This window comes from Macrotis lagotis, chromosome 6 (genome assembly GCF_037893015.1).
Source record: "Macrotis lagotis isolate mMagLag1 chromosome 6, bilby.v1.9.chrom.fasta, whole genome shotgun sequence".
Classification (NCBI taxonomy): Eukaryota; Metazoa; Chordata; class Mammalia; order Peramelemorphia; family Peramelidae; genus Macrotis; species Macrotis lagotis.
This window is the reverse complement of record NC_133663.1, coordinates 164,109,938-164,130,833: the sequence shown is the minus strand read 5'-3', so window position 1 is coordinate 164,130,833 and position 20,896 is coordinate 164,109,938. Positions and strand designations below refer to the sequence as shown.

General features: G+C 34.3%; 1 protein-coding gene across 17 annotated transcripts in view; it reads left to right on the top strand.

The window, feature by feature from the left end:
• DOCK9 (dedicator of cytokinesis 9) overlaps positions 1–20,896 on the top strand; it is a 390,530-nt gene that overhangs the window by 163,957 nt on the left and 205,677 nt on the right. For 2 of the 17 annotated variants that reach the window (XM_074191952.1, XM_074191949.1), the window contains exon 1: positions 16,592–19,305. The exons of 13 other annotated variants lie outside the window; for them this stretch is intronic. In XM_074191952.1, coding sequence (XP_074048053.1) covers positions 19,189–19,305 — 117 coding nt within the window. In that variant the 5' untranslated portion in view covers positions 16,592–19,188. Of the gene's footprint in view, positions 1–16,587; positions 19,306–20,896 lie in introns of those variants that run through there. 2 more of the 17 variants (XM_074191942.1, XM_074191946.1) reach the window with 2 other exon arrangements.

The window sequence follows — 20,896 nt, the reverse complement described above, 5'->3', positions numbered from 1 at the left end:
GTTAAGCTGCCTCTAGAAAGGCAAAGAAAGCAGCTGAATAACCTGAAAAGACAAGAAAATTTCCCAGGAGCTATTTATTGTCTCTTTATCTTTTCCCCCAATGATTTATTTGCATATACCAAACAGGTATATTTAGATACACCTTTATATCCTTTTAAATATGGTATACTTCATATAAACAAGTAATCGTAATTCACAATAAAAGAAGTAAGTATGGTTAAGTATCATATTGATATAGTGGGCAGAATATTGACTCTGGAGACAAAAGGCCTGGGTTCTAATAAAACCTCAGATTGCTTAGAAGTGGACAAGTTTTATTACTTGTTAAAAGGAGTTGCACTCTCTTCATAGGAACCAATGATCCTATGAAAAACAACATTTTATTGCTTTTGACTGAGGGGGACTAAGTAAAATATTCACAAAGGAGATGGCTTTTAACAATGAATAAGAATTGGCCAGATAGAATGTAGAAAACAATTTTCCCAATAGGGAAACATTGTGAGTAAAGGCATGGTGGTGGGAAAGATCTGGACATGTTCTAGTTAGGGGTTTTCCTTCCAGGGTCACTAGATTCTTTAAGAACAGTGAGAGACAAACCTTTTTTAAAAAAATAAAACAGAACAAAATATGCCAACTATGGAGTTTAAACTATGTTTATCAGGGAGATCTCTGAATCAGATCTAGGAATAAGGAAAATTACTCAGAATTTGTATTTTAAGATGGATAGGAAAAGGTAGAAATTAATTATGTCTTCCATTACTTCTTATCCCCTTTCTAATTGTCTTTGACATTGTCATTCAGCCTCCTCCTCTAAGCAGATGATGCCCAAATTAATAATGTTCAGACAGAAACTTTCTCCTGAATTCCAGATATCTAGTTATTTATAGAACTTGGAATCCTTTAAAGGATGAGCTCCTTGAGAGGAGGGATGGTCTTTTGCCTTTTTTAAAAAAAAATATCTATAGTTCTTAGCACAGTGCCTCACATATAGTAAGTCAATAAATGTATATTGATTGACAGCTTCAAACTTAATATGTTCAAAAATTCGACTATTGTATGTATTTCTACAGAAGTCCTCCTCTTGACTCACTGAGTCTGTCAATGACATTCCTCTTCCTTCTCCCATGTTTGAAACATAAGTAATACCTTTGATTTTTCCTCAGTTTCTCCCGTGTTTCCTCTCTAGTCATTTTCTAAACTTGACAGCCTCTACCTCCTCAATATCTTTTGACTCTGTCCCTTCATCTCCATTCCCCAATCCTTCCCATCTCTATGCAACTGGTGAATTGGGTCCTTCAAAATGTTTTGTTGGTTTCATTCTGCTGTAGAGCCTATTAATGTGGCACTAAGTTTTCAGTCCTGTCCCCCTTATATGTCTTTTTAGATTACTCACAGAACATAATGATAAAAGGAACAAGAAGAACAAATACATTGATGAGCAAACACATTGAAGCATTTCCAGATTCACCAAGCTTATTTTTGCAGTGAATTCAGGACCTATGATTTCATTGATATAGGGAATACCAGGTGAAGAAACTCACTATTTCAATTTAGATTTTATTCATGTTCTCCAAATTATAGTCTCTGGGAGTGGCCTGGGACATTGAAAGGTTATGTGATTTGCCCGGAGTCACAAAGTGTTATGTGTCGGAAGCAAGACTTGAACCAAGGTCTTAGAAGACAAGCCAGCTTTATAGACTCAATACCATTTTGGCAATATTTTGCACTTATTTTAAAAAAGAATTAATAGTAGGAAAAAAAGTCTTTAAAAATGTGCATTCTTAGCATTTGGAAATGATGTCATTAAATATGCTTCATTGTTATAAGTTTTATTTACTTAAGGTATGATATATACAATGGGTGAGTTTACCTTTTGTTTTGAATTAAATAAAGGGTCTGTTTGTAAAGACAACAGCTTTATTAGGTTTGTAAAATTATACAGGAGATATTTTTCCATTATGTTGTAATTGCAAGGAGTTATAAAGGATGCATATGGAGGATGCAACTTTGGCATTTTATTCCTCTTAAGGGAGAGAAAGGGAAATCCTCAGAAATGTTTACTTTCTCTATACAGAATTTCTGCATTGTAATTTGTTCAGAGACCATCTTGTCTTTTTTGTCTTCTGGGAGGATTTGAGGGCTAAGAAACTTGAAGGATCTGATAGCTATAGATAGAATTCTAAGCTATAGATTGAACTTGAAAGAATCACATGATATAGGGACCAACTAAGATATTGTGAAGGAACTAGACTTGAATTGAAATATGCCCTCTGATCCTCAGTATGATCCTGAGCAAGTCACTTAACCTGTGAAATGAGGATAATAATATTACCTTCCTCCAGGGTTGTTATAGATACTCTTATAAGTTTATTTCCTTTTCTTCTCCATAGCTTTTTTTTTTAGTTTTTGCAAGGCGGTGGGGTTAAGTGGCTTGCCCGAGGCCACACAGCTAGGTAATTATTAAATGTCTGAGGCCGGATTTGAACTCAGGTACTCCTGACCCCAGGGCAGGTGCTTTATCCACTGTGCCACTTAGCCACCCCTTCTCCGTAGCTTTTAATGCTTTGCTTAGTTTGAGAATTTGTCCCACTGAATAGTATCTATCCATAAACCTTAAGAAGAGTCAGCAGCCTGACCTTTCATATATTTATCAGAAACTCTGAAAATGTTTGAGTCTTTCCTTACTAGAAAATTATTATATCACCTCATTTTAACAAAGGAACAAATTGCCTCAATCCAGGAATTTCCAATAAATAAAGAGAAAGTTGGAAATGATGCCTCCTCTTTTTACTATGGCATGCTTCCTCTCCAGTCTGAGAACTGTGTCCTCACCTCTTATTTCCTTCAGTTTATTTCATGCCTTTTCAGTATGCTTTAATTACAAAAATATCAAATAGCTAAATGAAAAATTCTAAAATGAAATTTAGGTGGGTTGCTTTGATCCTTTCAGAAAGTTCCTTTTTATGATCTGTCATCTTTTGGAGGACATCTTGGACGTTTGGGAGCTATGCATCTTGTGATAAATGGTGACCAATTAAAGAAGAAAGTTTGAATCTTCAGCCAGAATAAATAGTTAGCTCTGAAAAGAGATGTTGTTTCTTTGGATATAACAAATGGGAATCTATTTACTTCTGAATTTTTGAAATATTTTTAGTAGTTTTTAAATTTAATATTTTCCTGAATTAAAACATGGAGGAAATACTCCAAAGAAGGAGGAAAGGTAAAAAAGGGAAATGTCAAATATAAACCATTTAATGAGAAATATTGACGTCTAGATTTAGGCAAGGAGTGAATGGAAAAGAATCTGGAGATCTTAAAAACTTTTATCATTAAAATAATTCTTTTGTATGTATTTGTAGAATAATTGTATTTCTTTCAAATAGGGGCAAAAAATCTTATTCCTAAAATTTGTGGAGTGGATTGTTCAGTCTTTTTTAGTTGTGGCTGGCTCGTTGTGACCCCACTTGAGGTTTTCTTGGCAAAGATAGTGGAGTGATTTGCTATTTCCTTCTCCAGTTCATTTTACAGATGAGGAAACTGAAGAAAAGAGGGTTAAATGAGTTGCCCACAGTCACATAGCTAGTAAGTATCTGAGGCCAGATTTGATCTCAGGAAGATGAGACTTTCTGACTCCAGGCCCAGCACTATGCATTGTGTTATAGAGTAGATAGAATTTTGGATAAGAGACAAGGACCTGGGTTTTAATCCTTTCTCACACTTAGACTTGTGTGCCCTTGGGAAAAAACACCCCACTTTGCTCTTTGGACTAGGATTGATCCATCACCAATTGACCTAGAGAACCAGCTATAATGCTATGATCCTATGTTGTTGTTTTTTTTTTTAAGTTATGGTGGGGAGATATAGCTGATGGTTAGTAGAATGGGAACTGGTCCATCCTTTAAGGCATCTTAATTATGTGAACCTTGAGCCAATCACTTTATTTTTCTGGCTCCCAAAACAGCTAAGAATATTAATGGCAGACAAGGTACTAATAATAATGATTGAGAAATTTATTCAGTGGAGACTGCTCAAACAAAAGTCACCACAATAAAATTCCCCTACTTCAATGAAGTTACAGGTTTAGTTAAAGAAAAAAAAGGAAGGGGAAAATATGAGCCTTACTTCTCAGAAATGTGCACATCCAAATTGTCTGGCTTTATTTATATATTTTTCCTTGGCACGCTCATTTACTCTTATAGGAAATTGGTTACAGTGAGTTTTTATGTTAATAGATGGTCATTGAGACAGCAGAATAGGAAGGAATATATCACTTCCTCCGCTTCTCCTATTATCCTAAAAGGAAAGCAGTACTTCACTGATTAAAAATTGAGGGGATTTTCCCAAGTATTATTAAAATAACAGGAAATTAAAGACAAACCTTTTGCTGTAAATATAAAAAAGGCAAATTAAATTAATTATAAACTTAATAATAATAGGTAAGTTAATAATAGGTACATGAGTATAGATGGAGAAATTGAGTACTGATTGTGTTTAGATGGAGAAACCAATTAATAAGAAGAGCACTTATTTGGAGAAAAAAATTAGTTCTGACATATTGGGCCTATTGGGGGTATCTAGTTAGAGGCATTTAGTAGATAACTAGAAATGCAAGTCTGAAGTTTGAGAAAAAAGAGATCATGGAGAGAGAGAGAGAGAGAGAGAGAGAGAGAGAGAGAGAGAGAGAGAGAGAGAGAGAGAGAGATCTGGGATTCACCTTTATAGAATTGAAAGGGGAAGGTGAAACTGGAAAAGTAGATGAGATCACTGATGGAAACATAAATCTGTGAAAGAAGAAAAAATAACCAAGAACAAAACTTTGAGAAAGACTATATTATGGGAGAAAGAGGAGAAAGAAACAGGGAAGTGAAATTTAGAGAATCAGGAGAATCATTAGAGTGTATTGTTCTAAAATTCAAAGGAATGGAGTGGGAGGCCCCACCATCCCATTATAGTGGACTGTTTTTAATTTAAAAAAAAATATTGAAATAGTTTTATAGGTCAGCTCATCTCCAGTTTCTCCTCCTGCTAATACATTCTGCCCTATATAGCACTGATGGATTAATTTGTCATCCAAGAAGGTTGGAGTCTGTGCCATACAGGTAGATCATCTGTAATTTTTGTTTTTTGATAGCTCAAGTCAATCATTTTCTTCATTTGACATTGATCAGACATGATATAATGGAAAAACTGGAGTCAAAAGCAATGTATTTTATATATTTCTCTCTCTCTCTCTATTTTTTTTTTTTTTTTGCTCACTTGAGAAAGCTAGTAATATAGAAGACAGAGTCTCATTGGGCCTGGAGTCAGGAAGATCTGAATTTGGATCCAGTCTTAGACATTTGCTGACCCTGGGTGAATCACTTAGTCACTTAGTCTCAGTTTTCCCATCTGTTCAATGGGGATAATATAGCACCTGCCCCCCAGAGTTATTGTGAGGATCAAATGAAATAATACTTGTAAAGCACTTAGCACAGTTTCTGGGACCTATCTTTTTATAAATGTTACCTATTGTTATCTTGCAACCTTCAGTTTCTCTTTTGTAAGATAAATTGACATTTTATGATTTTATATATATATATATATATATATAAAAGTATATACTATAGATACTATAGATATAGTATCTATATCTATATCTATATCTATATCTATATATATATATATATAAATGCTTTAAACAATTCATATCTTTCAGATACCAGAAGGTAATTATTTGCTTTAAGAAAAATTAATTGTAAGACCAGTCTTCCCTTCTTTATTTCCACTAAGACCTATTGAGCAATGCATTAGTGAAAGAGGAAATGTTCGTGTCCTAATCTCAGTCATATGAGATATTCCCTTTTAGGAAAACCTTCTGAGTTTTAATAAAGAAAAAAGAAGTCATATTTTAAAAAAAATAAAACTAAGATTTAGAAAATCCTAGAATTGAGGAATTTGCAAGATCTTAAGCATTATGGTAACAAGGTTGATTTGATTAAGATGACTACATGTTCTAATTTTATTGAAACAGTTCTGATATTTTTTTTTAAATCACCTTTATTGAAAGTTGTCCTGGGACTGAGGGAGTGCTATCTGTGGGGTGGGGGGTGGGGGGAGGGAAGCAAGATTGGGGGAAAACTGTAAAACTCAAATAATATCTTTAATAAAAATTAAAAAAAAGAAAAAAAAAGAAAGTTGTCCTGGGAAGCACCTTAGGCATGTGCTGTTCAGAGATCAAGATCATATGCAGTCACCCAGTCAGGAAACATTTATTAATCGTCTTCTCTTTTAAACAATGGAATTATGAAGAAAGATAAAAGAAGTCTTTGATCTCCACAAGTCACATTCTAATGAGGGAGACAACATGCAAACATCTATGTACAAATAAACTACATACAAGAGAAATAGGTAATAATTAAGAGAAGGAAGCACTGGAATTTAAGAGGCTTGGGAAGGACTTGAGTTCCAAACTTTGTCCTTCCCCTCCTTATATCCCCTGCCTAAGACAGCATTATGTAAAACATATTTCCATATTAGTCATGTTGTGAAAGCAGAAACAATTTAAAAGGGGGAAAAACCCATTAAAAAAGAGAAAATAGTATGCATCAGTTCTTTCTCTGGAGGTGGATAGCATTTTTCATCATGAGTCTTTTGGAATTCTTTTGAATTAATATATTGCTGAAAATAGCTAAATCATTCATAGTTGATCATCACACAAGGTTGCTGTTACTATGTAGAGTGTCTGTTTCAGCTTACTTAACTATGCATCAGTTCATATAAGTCTTTACAGGTTTTTCTAAAATCCACCATTCTTGTCAGTTCTTAAAGCACAATAGTATTCCATTGTATTCAAGTGCTACAACTTGTTTAGCCATTCCCCAACTAATAGGCATCCTCTCGATTTCCAGTTCTTTGCCACTCCAAAAAGATCAGCTATAAATATTTTATACAAATAGTTCCTTTGCCCTAGTAGCAGTGGTATTGCTGAGTTAAAGAATATGCCAAGTTTGTCCTTTGGGCATAAATTCCACATCGCTCTCCAGAATTGTTGGATCGGTTTGCCTATGGGTCTTTTTAATTCAACTGATTATCAACACCATTTTATTGCTTTTACTCCAGGTATATGTCTACCAGTAAATGTGTTCTAATAAAATAATTTAATAGAATGCTCAGACATTTCTCTAATTTTTTTTTTAGTTTTTTTTTTTTTTTTTTTTGCAAGGCAATGAGGTTAAGTGGCTTGCCCAAGGCCACACAGCTAGGTAATTATTGTCTGAGACCGGATTTGAACTCAGGTACTCCTGACTCCAAGGCCAGTGCTCTATCCACTGCACCACCTAGTTACCCCTCTAATTGGTTTTTGATGTGAACTCTATATCTGTTATCTTTTCATTTGAAACTTATCATTGTACAAAATGTGAGATGTTGATCTAAATTAAGTTTCTTCTGCTGTCTAGTTTTCTTAGCACCATACTGTCAGAGTTCTTATCTCAATATCTGATATCTTTGTGCTTATCAAATATCATACCTTTGTTTCAGTATGATGTGAACCTAAATAGTTCTATTTCTGTTTAGGAGAAAATTAAATATCAAATTTATGGATGGGAGGAGAATTTGTGATCAAAAAGGAATAGAAAGGTCATAGAAAATAAAATGTATGATATTGAATACACAAAAAATTGAATTAATTTGTCATTGAATAAAAAAATTGAATAAAGCTAAGATTAAAAATATGAGAACTAGAAAAATATTTTGCAGCAGATTTTTCTGATAAAGGTCTCACTTCCAAGATATATAGGATGTGATTCAGATCTATAAAAAACAGAACTGTTTTCTGGTTGATAAATTTTCTAAAGATCTAAACCAATGGTTCTCAAGGAAAGAAACCTAGTCATATGTTGAAGCGTTCCAGATCACCACTAATTAGAGAAATGCAAATTAAACCAATTCCAAGATTCCATCTCACACCATTCAGAGTGGCAAAGATGAAAAAATGACGTGTTCCAGGGACTGTGGGAAGACAGGCCACATTGATTGAGTAAAATTATTCTGGAAAGCAATATCGTATTTTGTACAAAAAGTTACACAACAGTGCAGACCCTTTGACTCAGCTATACCTCTGTTAGACCTATTCCCAAAAGAGAATAAAGAAATAGGAAAAAATCCTTCATGTACAAAAAATATTTATAAGGGCTTTCTTTTATGGAGACAAAAAAACCCAGCTGCTAACAGAATGTGTCCATCAGTTGAGGAATGACTGAATAAATCATGGTTTATCAATGTAATAGAATACTGTTGTGCTTTGAGAAATGAGGAAATAGATGATTTCAAAAAGGTATTCAAATACTTAAAGGAACTGAAACAGAATGAAGTAAGTAGAACCAGAAGAATAATTTATACTACAAAAGAGAACAATTTGGGAATACTTTTACATGCTGTTAAAGAATGAAATGAGAACCAACTAGGCAAACAAGTTATATACTACTGACAACTATAAGAATAGCTTTGAAAGTTGTAAAACCTGTGATCAATAAAATGACCATTCATGATTCCAGAGGAAAAAATGATGCTATTAATAACAGAGAAGTGATGGAGATAAAGTTCAGAATGAAAGATATGTGTCTCTATTCTATCTATCCATCTATATGTGTATATACATACATGCATATAAATACTCAGCCACTTATATTCCTTAAACCACTTTGCTTTACTTGACAATGCATATTTGTTGCCAGAAATTTTTTTTTCTCTAATGGGGAGGATGGGAAGAAGAGAAAATAGATATCTTTTAATTTAAAAATATAGAAATGTGAAAAGATGTATGTACTTTCAGATGATTTAATGACATTACTAATATTACTTAATTATTTCATTTTGTTACTACTTGAGACCTGGAAAAATCAGTTGATATCTGTAATATATAAACATAACACATCTATAAACTTAAAAAAAAAAAAGTCCAATGCACCAAAGGATGCACAGACTCAAATACTAATTGATGGCCTTCTTTAACTAGGGTTGCTCTCCTTTATTAGGTAGTGTTTGTGAACCAAATCTATAGAATAAGCTTTTGCAAATAACTAAAGATTTAATCTATTCAGCATTTGAATTGATTTTATCTCTTTAATGAATTTTTTTTCTATATAGTCTCACCTTTGTTCCCTGTCTTCTTTTTCCTATTGTTGAGTTGTGGCCAACTCTTCATAGATCTATTTTCTCTGCAGAGGTCCTGGAATGGTTTGCCATTTCCTTCTTCAGGGGAATTAAGGCAAATAAGTTAAATGACTTGCCCAGGATTACACAGCTAGTGAGTGTCTGAGACCAAGTCAGATTTTACTGACTCTGGGCTCAGCACTGTATCCATTGAGCTACCTAGCTTCTTCTGGTTTGTTTGTTTTTTGAAGTTCCAGCTAAAATTCTTTCCCCAATCCTCTTAATTTCAGTACCTTCCGCTTTTAAATTATTTCCTATTTATCCTATACATAGCTTACTCTTATACATATGTTTTCATGTTGTCTCCCCCCATTTTTTTGCCTCTTTTTTTGTCCCCTAATGCTCTGGCACAGTACCTGATTGTAGAAGGTACTTAATACATGTTTTTTGATTGATTAGTGATTGATTCCTTACCTTTTCCAAATAAAAACAATACATTGTCTTTAATGTGTACTTTTTTGGTAAAATTTTAAAATTAAATTTTATGTCCAATTAATTTTTAGCCCACCTCTCTCTGCTCCAGAAAAAGAAAAAAGATAAATTTTATAATTTTATAAATATGCATAGCCAAGCAAAGCAAATTCTTATATTGACCATGTCCAAAAATTCTTATTTTGCATATTCAATCCATCACCTTTCTCTGGAGGTTTGTCTTTTTCTCTGTCTATCTATTCACACACATATGTATCATATGGATATCTATCTATATGTCATTCTTCATTCATCTTCTGAAATCTTGGTGATCATTTCAATGATCAGAGTTCTGAAGCCTTTCTAGATTTTTCATTTTTCACAATTTGTTGTTAGTGTATAATCTGTTCTCTTGGTTCTGCACACTTCACTTTATATCAGTTCATACAAGTCTCAAGTTTTTTTTTGAAACTTCCCTTTCATTTTTTACAGTGCTATCATATTCTGTTATGTTCTTATGCTTAATTTATTCAGCCATTCCCATTTGTGGGGCACCTCCTTAGTTTCCTGCTCATTGCCACCACAAAAGAGTTGCTTTAAGTATTTTTTTTTTTACATATGAATCCTTTTCCTTTATTTAGGTATAGGCATTCTACCTTCCACCTTTTGCAAAATTGTATTGTTATTTTGTCTGTTGTTTTTTTTTTTTTTGTTAACACTGTGTGCTTTTGAAGAATCTGGTACCATTGATTCTCATTATATCTTTAATTACTACCCATCTGTTTCCTATTCACATACAGAATCAAATACAAAATCCTCTCTTTGGTGTTCAGAGTCTTTTATAACTTGACCTCTTTCTGTCTTCTTTTACCTTATCTTCTTTTATCTTACTCCCCACCATCCAGTGGCACTGACTGCCCCAGTTCCTTGAATGAAGGACTACCCCCCCCCCCCCACAGCTTTGCCTTACTCTGAGCAGTTTTCACTGGTTTTCTCTGGTTCACTGGTTCACTGGTTTTCCCCTAGAATGCCCTCTCTCTCTTCATCTTGACTCTGAAATTCTCTTTCTTCTAGTCTCAACTAAAATCCTTTCTTCTGCAAACCTTTTCCCAATTCCCTCTTGATTTCAATGTGTTCCCTCTAATGGTTATGTCCATATATTTGCACACATATATTTGTCTCCCTAACTAAATTGTCTTTCATGTTTCTTATATTAACAAAAGTTTATTTTCTGATTGATGATTACTTGATAATTTGGATGCTTTTTCCTGTCCTTCTAGTCCATTAATCAAGTAGTATGCTATCTTTGGATCTTTGATTCTTTTTATTTATACTTTCAAATATTTCATTTGTGCCAAAGGTCCTAAATGAAAAAAGGACTAATCTAATTGAGAACCAATCTACTCGCAAGTAGAAGTATTAATTATTTTATTTATTTATTTATTTATTTATTTATTTATTTATTTTTTGCAAGGCAAATGGGGTTAAATGGCTTGCCCAAGGCCACACAGCTAGGTAATTATTAAGTGTCTGAGACTGGATTTGAACCCAGGTACTCCTGAATCCAAGGCCGGTGTTTTATCCACTACGCCACCTAGCCGCCCCTAGAAGTATTAATTAACATGTACAGATTCTTTATGTTTCTTCTCAGTTATGGACATTAACGAAATCACTACAAGATTCTAATTTTTTACTAAATAGAGTAGAGATCAGTGATTGGTAAATATTCAAGGTCACTTTTGTCCCATGCTTGATTTTAGGACTTAGATCTTAATTGAATGAAATAAATACCAGAAAATTTATAAGTACTCATTTGAGAGGGGAGGATTTTTTTGGCATGATGAGGAGAGGGATTATCAGAAAACTACTTTTCTTTCTTCTCACCCTTTAATAACCAGCAGGGTGTTTATCCAAAGATGCAGTGAAAATTCGATTTAGTAGTTGATTTCTAATTAGTAGGAGGTGATGGAATTCCTATCTTGTGTATATAAATTAGTGATCCAGAACCCTTTCATTTCCATGAAGTTATTTATTCCTAAAAAGAAAACAGCCACCACTAATTATTATCTTCTAGTGTTGGAATGGAAGGATGTGGATAGGCAGTAAAGGGGCCAGAGTTCAGTTAGCATAGGCTGAGATCCAGGGAGAGGATCCAGATTAATGGGTTTGTCTCCCTTCCTTCCATGCCTCCATTCTTATTCTCTTTACTAACAGGTAGCTAGGATCCTTGAAGGCAGGTTGCTACAGCTTCCCCTCCTTTTCACTTGTCCAGAGTAATAATAATAATAATAATAATAATGGCAGGGAACCAGGGACTTGTGGCTACTTGGGAAGAGAGGTGGGAAGATGCCTGAGGGAACTAAGTGTGTGGGAGTAGCTTTTTGGCAGGGTTAATGTGCCCCTTTTATTTTTGTGTTTATGCAGCTCCATAATCATGCCTTATAATAGAAGGAAAGTGCTAAACCAATATTGCTTGATTTTAGTGTCAGCTAAGTGGTGCGGGGAAGAGAGGGCTTAACTTGGAGTCAGAAAGACCTGAGCCTCAGATACTTACTAGCTGTGTGAGCCTGGGTAAGTCATTTAATCTCTGTTTGCCTTAATTTCTTCATCTGTAAAATGAGGTTAATAAAATACCTTTCAGGGTTATGAAGATCAAATGAGATGATAACTGTAAAATGCCTTGCAAACCATATTATCATTCAAACTTGGACAAGTTGACTTTAAAAGAAAGATTAAATTGTCATCCAAGAGCTGTCACATAACAGTTTGAGGTGGCTGACTAGTTCTTCAAGGTGGTAGAGCTTCTGACATCATGATGAGGAACCTAGTTAAGGCTAAATGCTTCAGGTTAGGGGGTATACCACTTTATGAGTTTCTTTAAAATTTCTTATAAATTTTCAGTTATACCTATTTCTAGAATGTTCATGAGATATTTTAACCTCAAGAAAATTGTTGTTCTTCATCACCACCACTTTTTAAATAGCAAAGTCTGTGGCATATTAATGTGTCTGGGGATTTGGGAGAGCATTTAGAGCTGCAATAGTGTACAGATCAATGAGTTAGGCAGTTTTCACCCAGCACATGTATGTTCTTCCCATTGTCAGCTCTCTTTATAACCCTGCTTCATCTTGTTTTTGTTGTTTGCCTTTCATTCTCCAAGAGGATAAATGACATCAAGATGTCTTGCCTTGCAAGTGAATTAGATTTAAGTTGTGTTAAGTCATCATTCTCACTTTCCTCCAGTCATCAGAGTTTAGTAACAAGTCAGGATGACTGGAGATAATCCCAGATGCTATGGGAGTTCTTGGTCTTTTTAAACTAAGGGTTTTTTTGTCCTGCCCCCATCATTCAGTATTGGGCTCCTCCATCAGGGTGTTACCACCATGGTCATCCTTTCCTCTCCTTCCCCAAATATAGGAGGGCATAAAATGAATCCTTTGGGGGGGGTATAAACTGCCTTTTTTCTTTTCCCATATTTCATACGTTTTACTGATAATTTGTTTTCTGTACCATAGACATTTTCTATGTATCTGTGCTCCACAGAGAACCCTTCTTTGTCATAAAGAAAACCAGTAAAGCAAAACCAGCTAGTAGAAAGATCTTCAAGACATATAGTTCACCAGCTGTGTCTGATTTCTTTCCACAGAAAAGAAAGTGTGTTTCATTGTCTTTGGAATAAATATTGGTCATTTCAGATTGTAATTTTTGCTTTTGTGTATGTATTCATATATATATCTATGTCACTATATATATATATGCATATGCAAATATAGAATTTTCCTGGTTCTTTGCTCTGCATCAGTACCATGAATATTCATATATACAATATATGTGTTTATTTATAATTTTAATATATATATATATATGTATATATAATTTTTCTTTTTGCCTTGATTTCTTTATGGCCTCAGTAGTATGTTGTATAAAAAGTTTGAGAGACATGATATCTATGTAATTAAGCATTTTATTAAGAATTCTAGAACTGGGCATCTAGGTGGCACAGCAGATAGAGCACCAGCCCTGGCATCAGGAGGACCTGAGTTCAAATCCAGCCTCAAGCACTTAATAATTACCTGGATGTATGATCTTGGGCAAGTCACTTAACCCCATTGCCTAACCCCCCCCAAAAATTCTAGAACTAATTAATATAAAGGTCATTGGCACTCTTGAATGCCAAAGACCCCTCATAGAAACCACTCAATGCTTCTATGCCCTTAGAAGAGTGAGTGTTCCTGAGGGTGGCAGTCAACCTGAGAGTATTATAATGAGATTATAATGATATATTATATATATATAATATATTATAATTATTATAATAATCCAATGATTTATTCTAATCACTGTCTGGGGGCCATAACCCAGATCTCTCAGTCTTAGTCAGAGAGACTTATCTAGACCCATATCACTTCATCTAGGGTAATCTAGACAAAAAAAGAGAGAGAATCCACTTTTTCCCAGTCCAGTCTGATTAAAACACTATGTGCTAGAGTCCATCAATTCACCTAAAGCAAAATTTCTTTACTTTTTGAACATATCTGAATTTTCTCTCTCATTATCAACCCAGTACTTCTACGTGAATAACTACAGGGGCTAATTTGTGAATGAGAAAGTAGAAAAGGGAGGAAAAACTCATTAGTCACAATTTAGTAAAGATCATTTCTTTCAGTGGAGTATATTCTGAGGAGTGGAATAATAGGATTAAAAGATATAAGCAGTTTAATAACTTAAAAAGGGAGAATTTAATAATGTCATCAGGTCTTCCTAAGAAATAGTTTTCAACAGTAGAAAAGGTAGAAAACTTCTTTCCAAATACAAAACAATAAAAACCTTTCCCTAATACCTAGATGGTTGAACAACTTGAATAAAAATTTTTCAAATGAGGAACTACAGATGATAAATAACTCCATGAAAACTGCTCCAAAACACCATGGTAAGAGAAATACAAATCAGAGTAATTCTGAGAATTCTCCTCATACCATACAAATTGTTGTCAAACAGGGTAACAGTCAAGTTGGTAGGGCTGTGGGAAAGCCAACATACTTATGCATGATAGGAGAAGTTAGAAGGTAGTATAGAGTCTGCCTATTCTAATATCATTTATAATTAAGCAAGAAAGTGACTAAATTGTTTTTGCCTCTTTCCTGGCAATCCCAGGATATTAGCATGTGTGTGTGTGTGTGTGTGTGTGTGTGTGTACATAAAATATTTCTAGAAACATTTTTTCAGGTCACAAAAATTGGAGACAAATTGAGGAATGGCTGAAAGAGCTGTTTTATGAATGAAATGGAATAGTATTATAAAATTGGAAATTATTATTATTGTTAGGGAGACTAAAGAGAAAATACAGAGAAATACAAAATACAGAGAAGTACAAATTGATGTAGAGTAAAATAAGCCCAATGAAGAAAATTACAAACATAATACAGTGATGGAGAAGAAAAGATCACTAAAAGAAAGGTGAATTTTGAGTAATGAAGAAACCAAGATGATCTCAGAGAATGAACAATAAAACATATTTTCTCCTCAGAGCAGAGAACTGTTGGATTGCTAAGAGATGAATAAAATGGTCACTTTTAAAGATATTTCTGCTTAATTAGTTTTTGTTACAGTCAAAGATTCAGTTGGAGGTGTTGGTGGTATTGAACTGCCCTGATTCCTAGCATATGTAACAAAAGTGGACCAAGAATAGAAGTCTGAAGAATATATGACAATGCAATCTGGTGCTGATCCTTATTAGATGATGATGATCATCATGATCATGATAATAACTAGAATTTATGTAGCCTTTAGCATGTGTTAAGCACTTTATTATTTCATTTGATCTTCACAATCACTTTAGGAGGTAAGTGTTATTATTGTTCCAAATTAACAGATGAGGAAACTGAGGCAAGTAGAGGTTAAGTGACTTACCCAGTTTCATGAAGCTAGTTAAGTGTCTGAGATGATATTTGAACGCAGGTCTTCCTAACTGCAGGCTAGGTGCTCTCTCTACTCTGTCTACCAGTTGCCATATTATTATTATTATTATTATGCAGGAATAAATAAATGTAATCTATCTTATACTTATATATTTATATTTATCAATGTATCTATCTTATACTCAATTTTTGAGACTAAGTATGAATCAGTGACTTGCCATATCCTATCAGAATCATAGAATCACAGATTAGAAATAACTACCCTCTCTCCTAGCACAATTGCATGGGTGGTCAGGTCAGATTGTCCTTTTTGCTTTCTGTCTGATTCACCCAACTCTTTGCCCAGGTGAAGGATATCTTAAGACTCTAATCTTGAGACTTTTGAATTGAAATCTGGTTGATTGTTCTGTGCAGAGATAACATCTTCCCCTGGTTCCAAAGAAATGTGATATTAGCAAAAAAGATGTTGCTCGAAGCAGTTTACCTGAGAACTACCTTCTTTAGAGAATCTAAGTAAGCATAAACTGATTGTGAAAGGGGGCAGAGAACTGCTGTCCCTTCCCCAATATAGAGTGTGGGGAAACTCTCAGCCAGCTATGAAAAGAGAAACTGGAGAGGTTGAAGGAGAAAGGAAGACACAGCTGAAAGCAAAATGGCCCTGGAGTCATACAAACTAGGTTCAGATCCCATCTCTTACTATTATTACCTTCATGACCTTGGCAAAACACTTCTCTGGGCCCACAGTCTCCTGTTTGGCAAAATGTTGGGGTTCCACTAAATGATCCCTGAGATCTAAGTGGAATAGTACAGAATAGGGACTAAGCTGAGAAAATTTCAGGCAATTGTTTTACGTATAATATATCAGATTTAGGAATAATATGGTTGAATTTAGTTTTGTCAAATGATAATGGTCAAAACTGCATTATAGGTGGAAGCTACTTAAGGTTCGATTTTTTAGGTTTTAGAAAGATTTTCTCTTTTACATTGAAGACATTCATTAATGTATTCCTAATTTTTAATATTTATATAACCTATTTATATTTGTGTATGTTTCTATTTATATACCCAAGACCATACTCTGTTTGTTTTCTTGCACTATTTTAAATAAGGGGAACAAAAAGCAAGCTTTTCTGTGTTTAGATAATGCTATTTTTTAACCCAAGATCCAATGAAAACCTAATGTGACTGTGAAAGGGTACTCAAAGTTAGTAAGTAGAATGTAGATTATTTTGAGGACTTTTCAACTAAATCCCTACTCTGGAGCATAAAGATGACTCTCTCTTCCTTTTAAAATTTAAAAAAAAATTTTTTTTAAATTATTTTTTAATTAACCAGCATATATTTCTCCTCTTTCTCCATTAGGAAAAAAAAAAGAAAAAGGAGCAAAAACTTAGTAATGATAATGCATAATCAAACAAAACAAATTCACACATGGGGTCTTGTCCAAAAACGTGTGCATCTTAAGTTCATCTGCTCTTTTAGAAGTTAGGTAATATGCTTCATTATCCAGCTTCTGGAATCCTATTGGGTTATTGCATCAATCAGAATTTTTTAATCTTTCAAAATATTTTTTGGTGTCCATACTGTATAAATTGATCTCACTTTACTATGTAATGGTGCATATATTTCCAGGTGTATATGATCTTATCCACATGTCATCTCTTCCATAATATTATTTCTTTACATTCATGCACCATAATTGTTTCAGTCATTTCTCAATTGATTTTCTGGTGGTTTTTGTATTAGTTTATTTGTATTGTTCTGTTTTTGCCACTACAAAAACAACTGCTATAAAACTTTAGTAAATATGGGTACTTTTCCTCTTTGTTTGATCTTTATGACCCTCACTTCTTGACGGCTGCTAATGGAATTGTAGTAACTTACAGTATGTTCTACCAAGCTGGAAAGTATTTGACTCTGGATCGTGTCTGAGAATCATTCCTAGCTAAGTTTGGAGAACATCATCATCAAAAGTAAGGCTAACATCAGGAGATGAACATTTTTAGACTACAGAATACTACTTAAGGTTGTTGTCACTGTCAGAGAGTGTCAGTGCCACTGAAGTTAGGAATTTTTAAAATATTGAACTAAGTCTAAAAACTTAGCTATTTTTGTTACAAAATCAACAGTTGTGCCTATAGTGGTGAGGCTGTTGAATAACTTACATTTATAAAATAGTACAAACAAAATTTTGATGTCCACACCTAGATAATAGTGTTCCTAGGACCAGAAGTGAAAATGACTCATTCAAATTGTTGAGATGGAATAGACAATACACAACACACACACACACACACACACACACACACACACACACAGAGCAGGGAAATGATGAACCTCATTGGGAGAAGCATTACTAAATCTCAGGAAGTAAAGAATTTAATCACACCTTTAACACTTGCTCTCCTTGTGACTTTTGTTAAATCACTTAACAAATTCTCTGTGCCTTGATTTTCTCACCTGTAAGATGAGATCATATTCTTAAATTACTTCTAGAGTTGTTATTAGGAAATAATAAAAACATAATGGTAGATTTAAGCACATGTATATTAACCACATCAGGAGGTAATAATTATCTCATTCATTAAATGTGCTTTTCTATCTGTCTATTCTCCATTGAGTACTTAATTATATATTATGTTGCATTGCTCACTGATTATTTCATTGGATTTAATTTTGTCTTCACAAATAGATTGTTGATTCCTTTTAGATCTGGGTTGTATTGAATTTTTCTCTCTGAAGCACCTGGTAAACTACTGGGCATATATAGTAAGTAGGTGTTCAATAAATGCTTAATTGATTGAGTTTTTGCCTGATAATGGCCTTTGGCTTTCATCAAAGGAATTGCCTTATGAAAACACTTGCTGGACTTCCTGGTATGAAATGCAAATGATTTTAGTTTCATCAGTATTATGAAACACAAGTAACTTTTTTTGGTGTTCATCCATTCTTTAGTGATTGATTAACAAATAACTTTTTTAATAGCAATCTGTAATCAAGGGGAAAAATGGCTTTGGGAACTAACGTGGAAACTGCTAATTATTCTTCCAGGGACTTGTTTAGCCTTGATAATTTTCAGAATGAAGCAAATCATATATGATTATCAAATGAGATAACATGTAAAGCACTTTGTAAATCTTAAAATGATACTAATGATACTAAAATGTTACTAAGCAGAAAATATATCAGAACTTGAAAGTCTTTCATTTTATTATTTTTAGTGTATCAGAAAAGTTTTGTGCTCTCTACTGAGATTTTTCTTACAAATTTAATTTTGCCTGCATTGTATGGAAATTGCTTTTAGCTCAGGAGCACTTGTAGAATGATGAAATAAGGCATGGCTTTATCAGAGAAGCAGCACACTGTGTATTGTATCTTTTTTTTTTTTTTTGGTTTGTTTTCATTTGGCATGAAAGTGGGTTCCTCCCATTTCCAGAGGAATAGTACACCCCTTGGAGGCTGGCCTTCCTTTTCATGCATTCCCACCACAACAGGCTTTGCAGATTACAGCTTTGGTAGTTGAATTAGCCCAGTGTGTATATGTGACCACTTGTGCTTGGGGAGAAAAAGGAAGCTCTCCTTTCCTGGGCTTGGATAACTGGCATGTCCAGGGATTCAGGATTGTCGGGGCTCTTACGGTTATTCTGAAGTGGGTTTCCAGCTGAGGATGCAGGCGAGGACAAATAATAGGAATGCTAAAAAAGATCTTGTGATAGAATCCCCACTACAGTACAAGGATGCCCCCCAGGGTGAAGTGGAGATGGAGACACCAGTAGAAGTGCCGGTAAGAAAATCTTAAAGTGACAGCTTTAGTTCTCTTCCTACTGGGAGGACTCATGGCCCTTCCCAGAAGCATCAGTATTTGGCTACCAAGTTTGATATCTGTGTATAGCTCTTGTTTTACTCATTTGTTAACCAAATATATACTTGCTTCTCTGGTCAGATTATCTGTTTTAATGATCCTTCTTCCTTAGTCCCCGAAATGTTTACACTTTGTTGATGACTTGGGTTTCCTGGAGCCTACTTTGTCCAGGAACAATTAGACATTGTTCAAGGCAGGAGTCCCACCTAGCTGCAGCCTTGCTAAATTTAAACCCTGGCGGGTTTGGATCTGTAGAATTGCAATTGACTTGGTCCTTAAGGGGGTGGAAGGAGTGTATCTTTTTCCAAGAGTTCATGCTAATCAATGAAGGGTTTTAAAAAAATTTTTTCCTCTCTCAGAGCAACTGGAAAATATTAAAATAAAGCATTTTCCCAGCTTCTAATGCCTTGAAGAGCAGAGCTGCAAAAGGGCTTTCTGTCTCATTCATTTTATTTAGAAGGCAAATTTTGAACCAAGCCAGGAGGAGACTAACCCCTCTGCCACCCCAGAGTAAAGTTTCAGTTGATTACATTAGCCAAGTCTTTTGCAGTTAGGGAAACATGAAGCACTTCAAGGGACTTTGTAAGTTAGGAATGTGAAAAATAGTTGGATTGTTGTTATCAATGAGTAGGCTGTGCTTCTGGTGGAATTTCTTTAGTACAGTACAATAAAAGACATAATTTTTTTTTAAAGCAAGTTGCAAAAACCCACACTCCAGTGGAGACAATTGAGCTTTTCAGATGTCTTCTTACAGGGATTGGTAAACTAGTAGTTAGTGATTTTATATAGTGATTAAAAATGTTGTGGGCTCAACTGCTACTGTCATAAAGTATTTAAGTACTATTTTAGCTAATTTAAAATTAAACTAAGCGTGTAGATAAGAACCTGAACTTTCATCAACAAATATGATTTAACTATAATTGCTTCTCTTTTCCCATGATAATGAGACACTGTATTACCTTACACTGTCTATAAATGGTGAGTCTTAACCTGAGGATTCTTGAATTTGTTTTAAAAATAGCTTCATTGATAGCTACATTTCAGTAAAATTGTTTTTACTTGTAATTCCATGTGTTTCATTTTATACATTTAAAAGCATTATTCTGAGAATTCCCTAGAATTCACTAGACTGCCAAAAACACACTGTCTGCTGTCTGTCTTTGTCTTTGTCTCTGTCTCTGTCTCTGTCTCTGTCTCTGTCTCTGTCTCTGTCTCTGTCTCTCTCTCCCTCTCTGAAAAATCTTATTCTTAGAACCACTAAATGCTAATGGAAAAAGTTGGAAAAATCTGTGAAACACTACAACTTTTTAAAACAAGTTTTCCAGTCATGAAATTTGGGTTTCTTTTCCTCCCTGGTATATTCTTAAGAAAACCATTGGTTCTTATCTGTCCCATTCTATGACGACAGTGGTTTGTTTTCTAGTTGGAAGATGCAGGACAATGCAGCTTATAGCCCTCAGCTGGTAAAAAGCTCTCCTAATTTTGCTTTTGACTTTTTTGGAGGAAGTTGTGC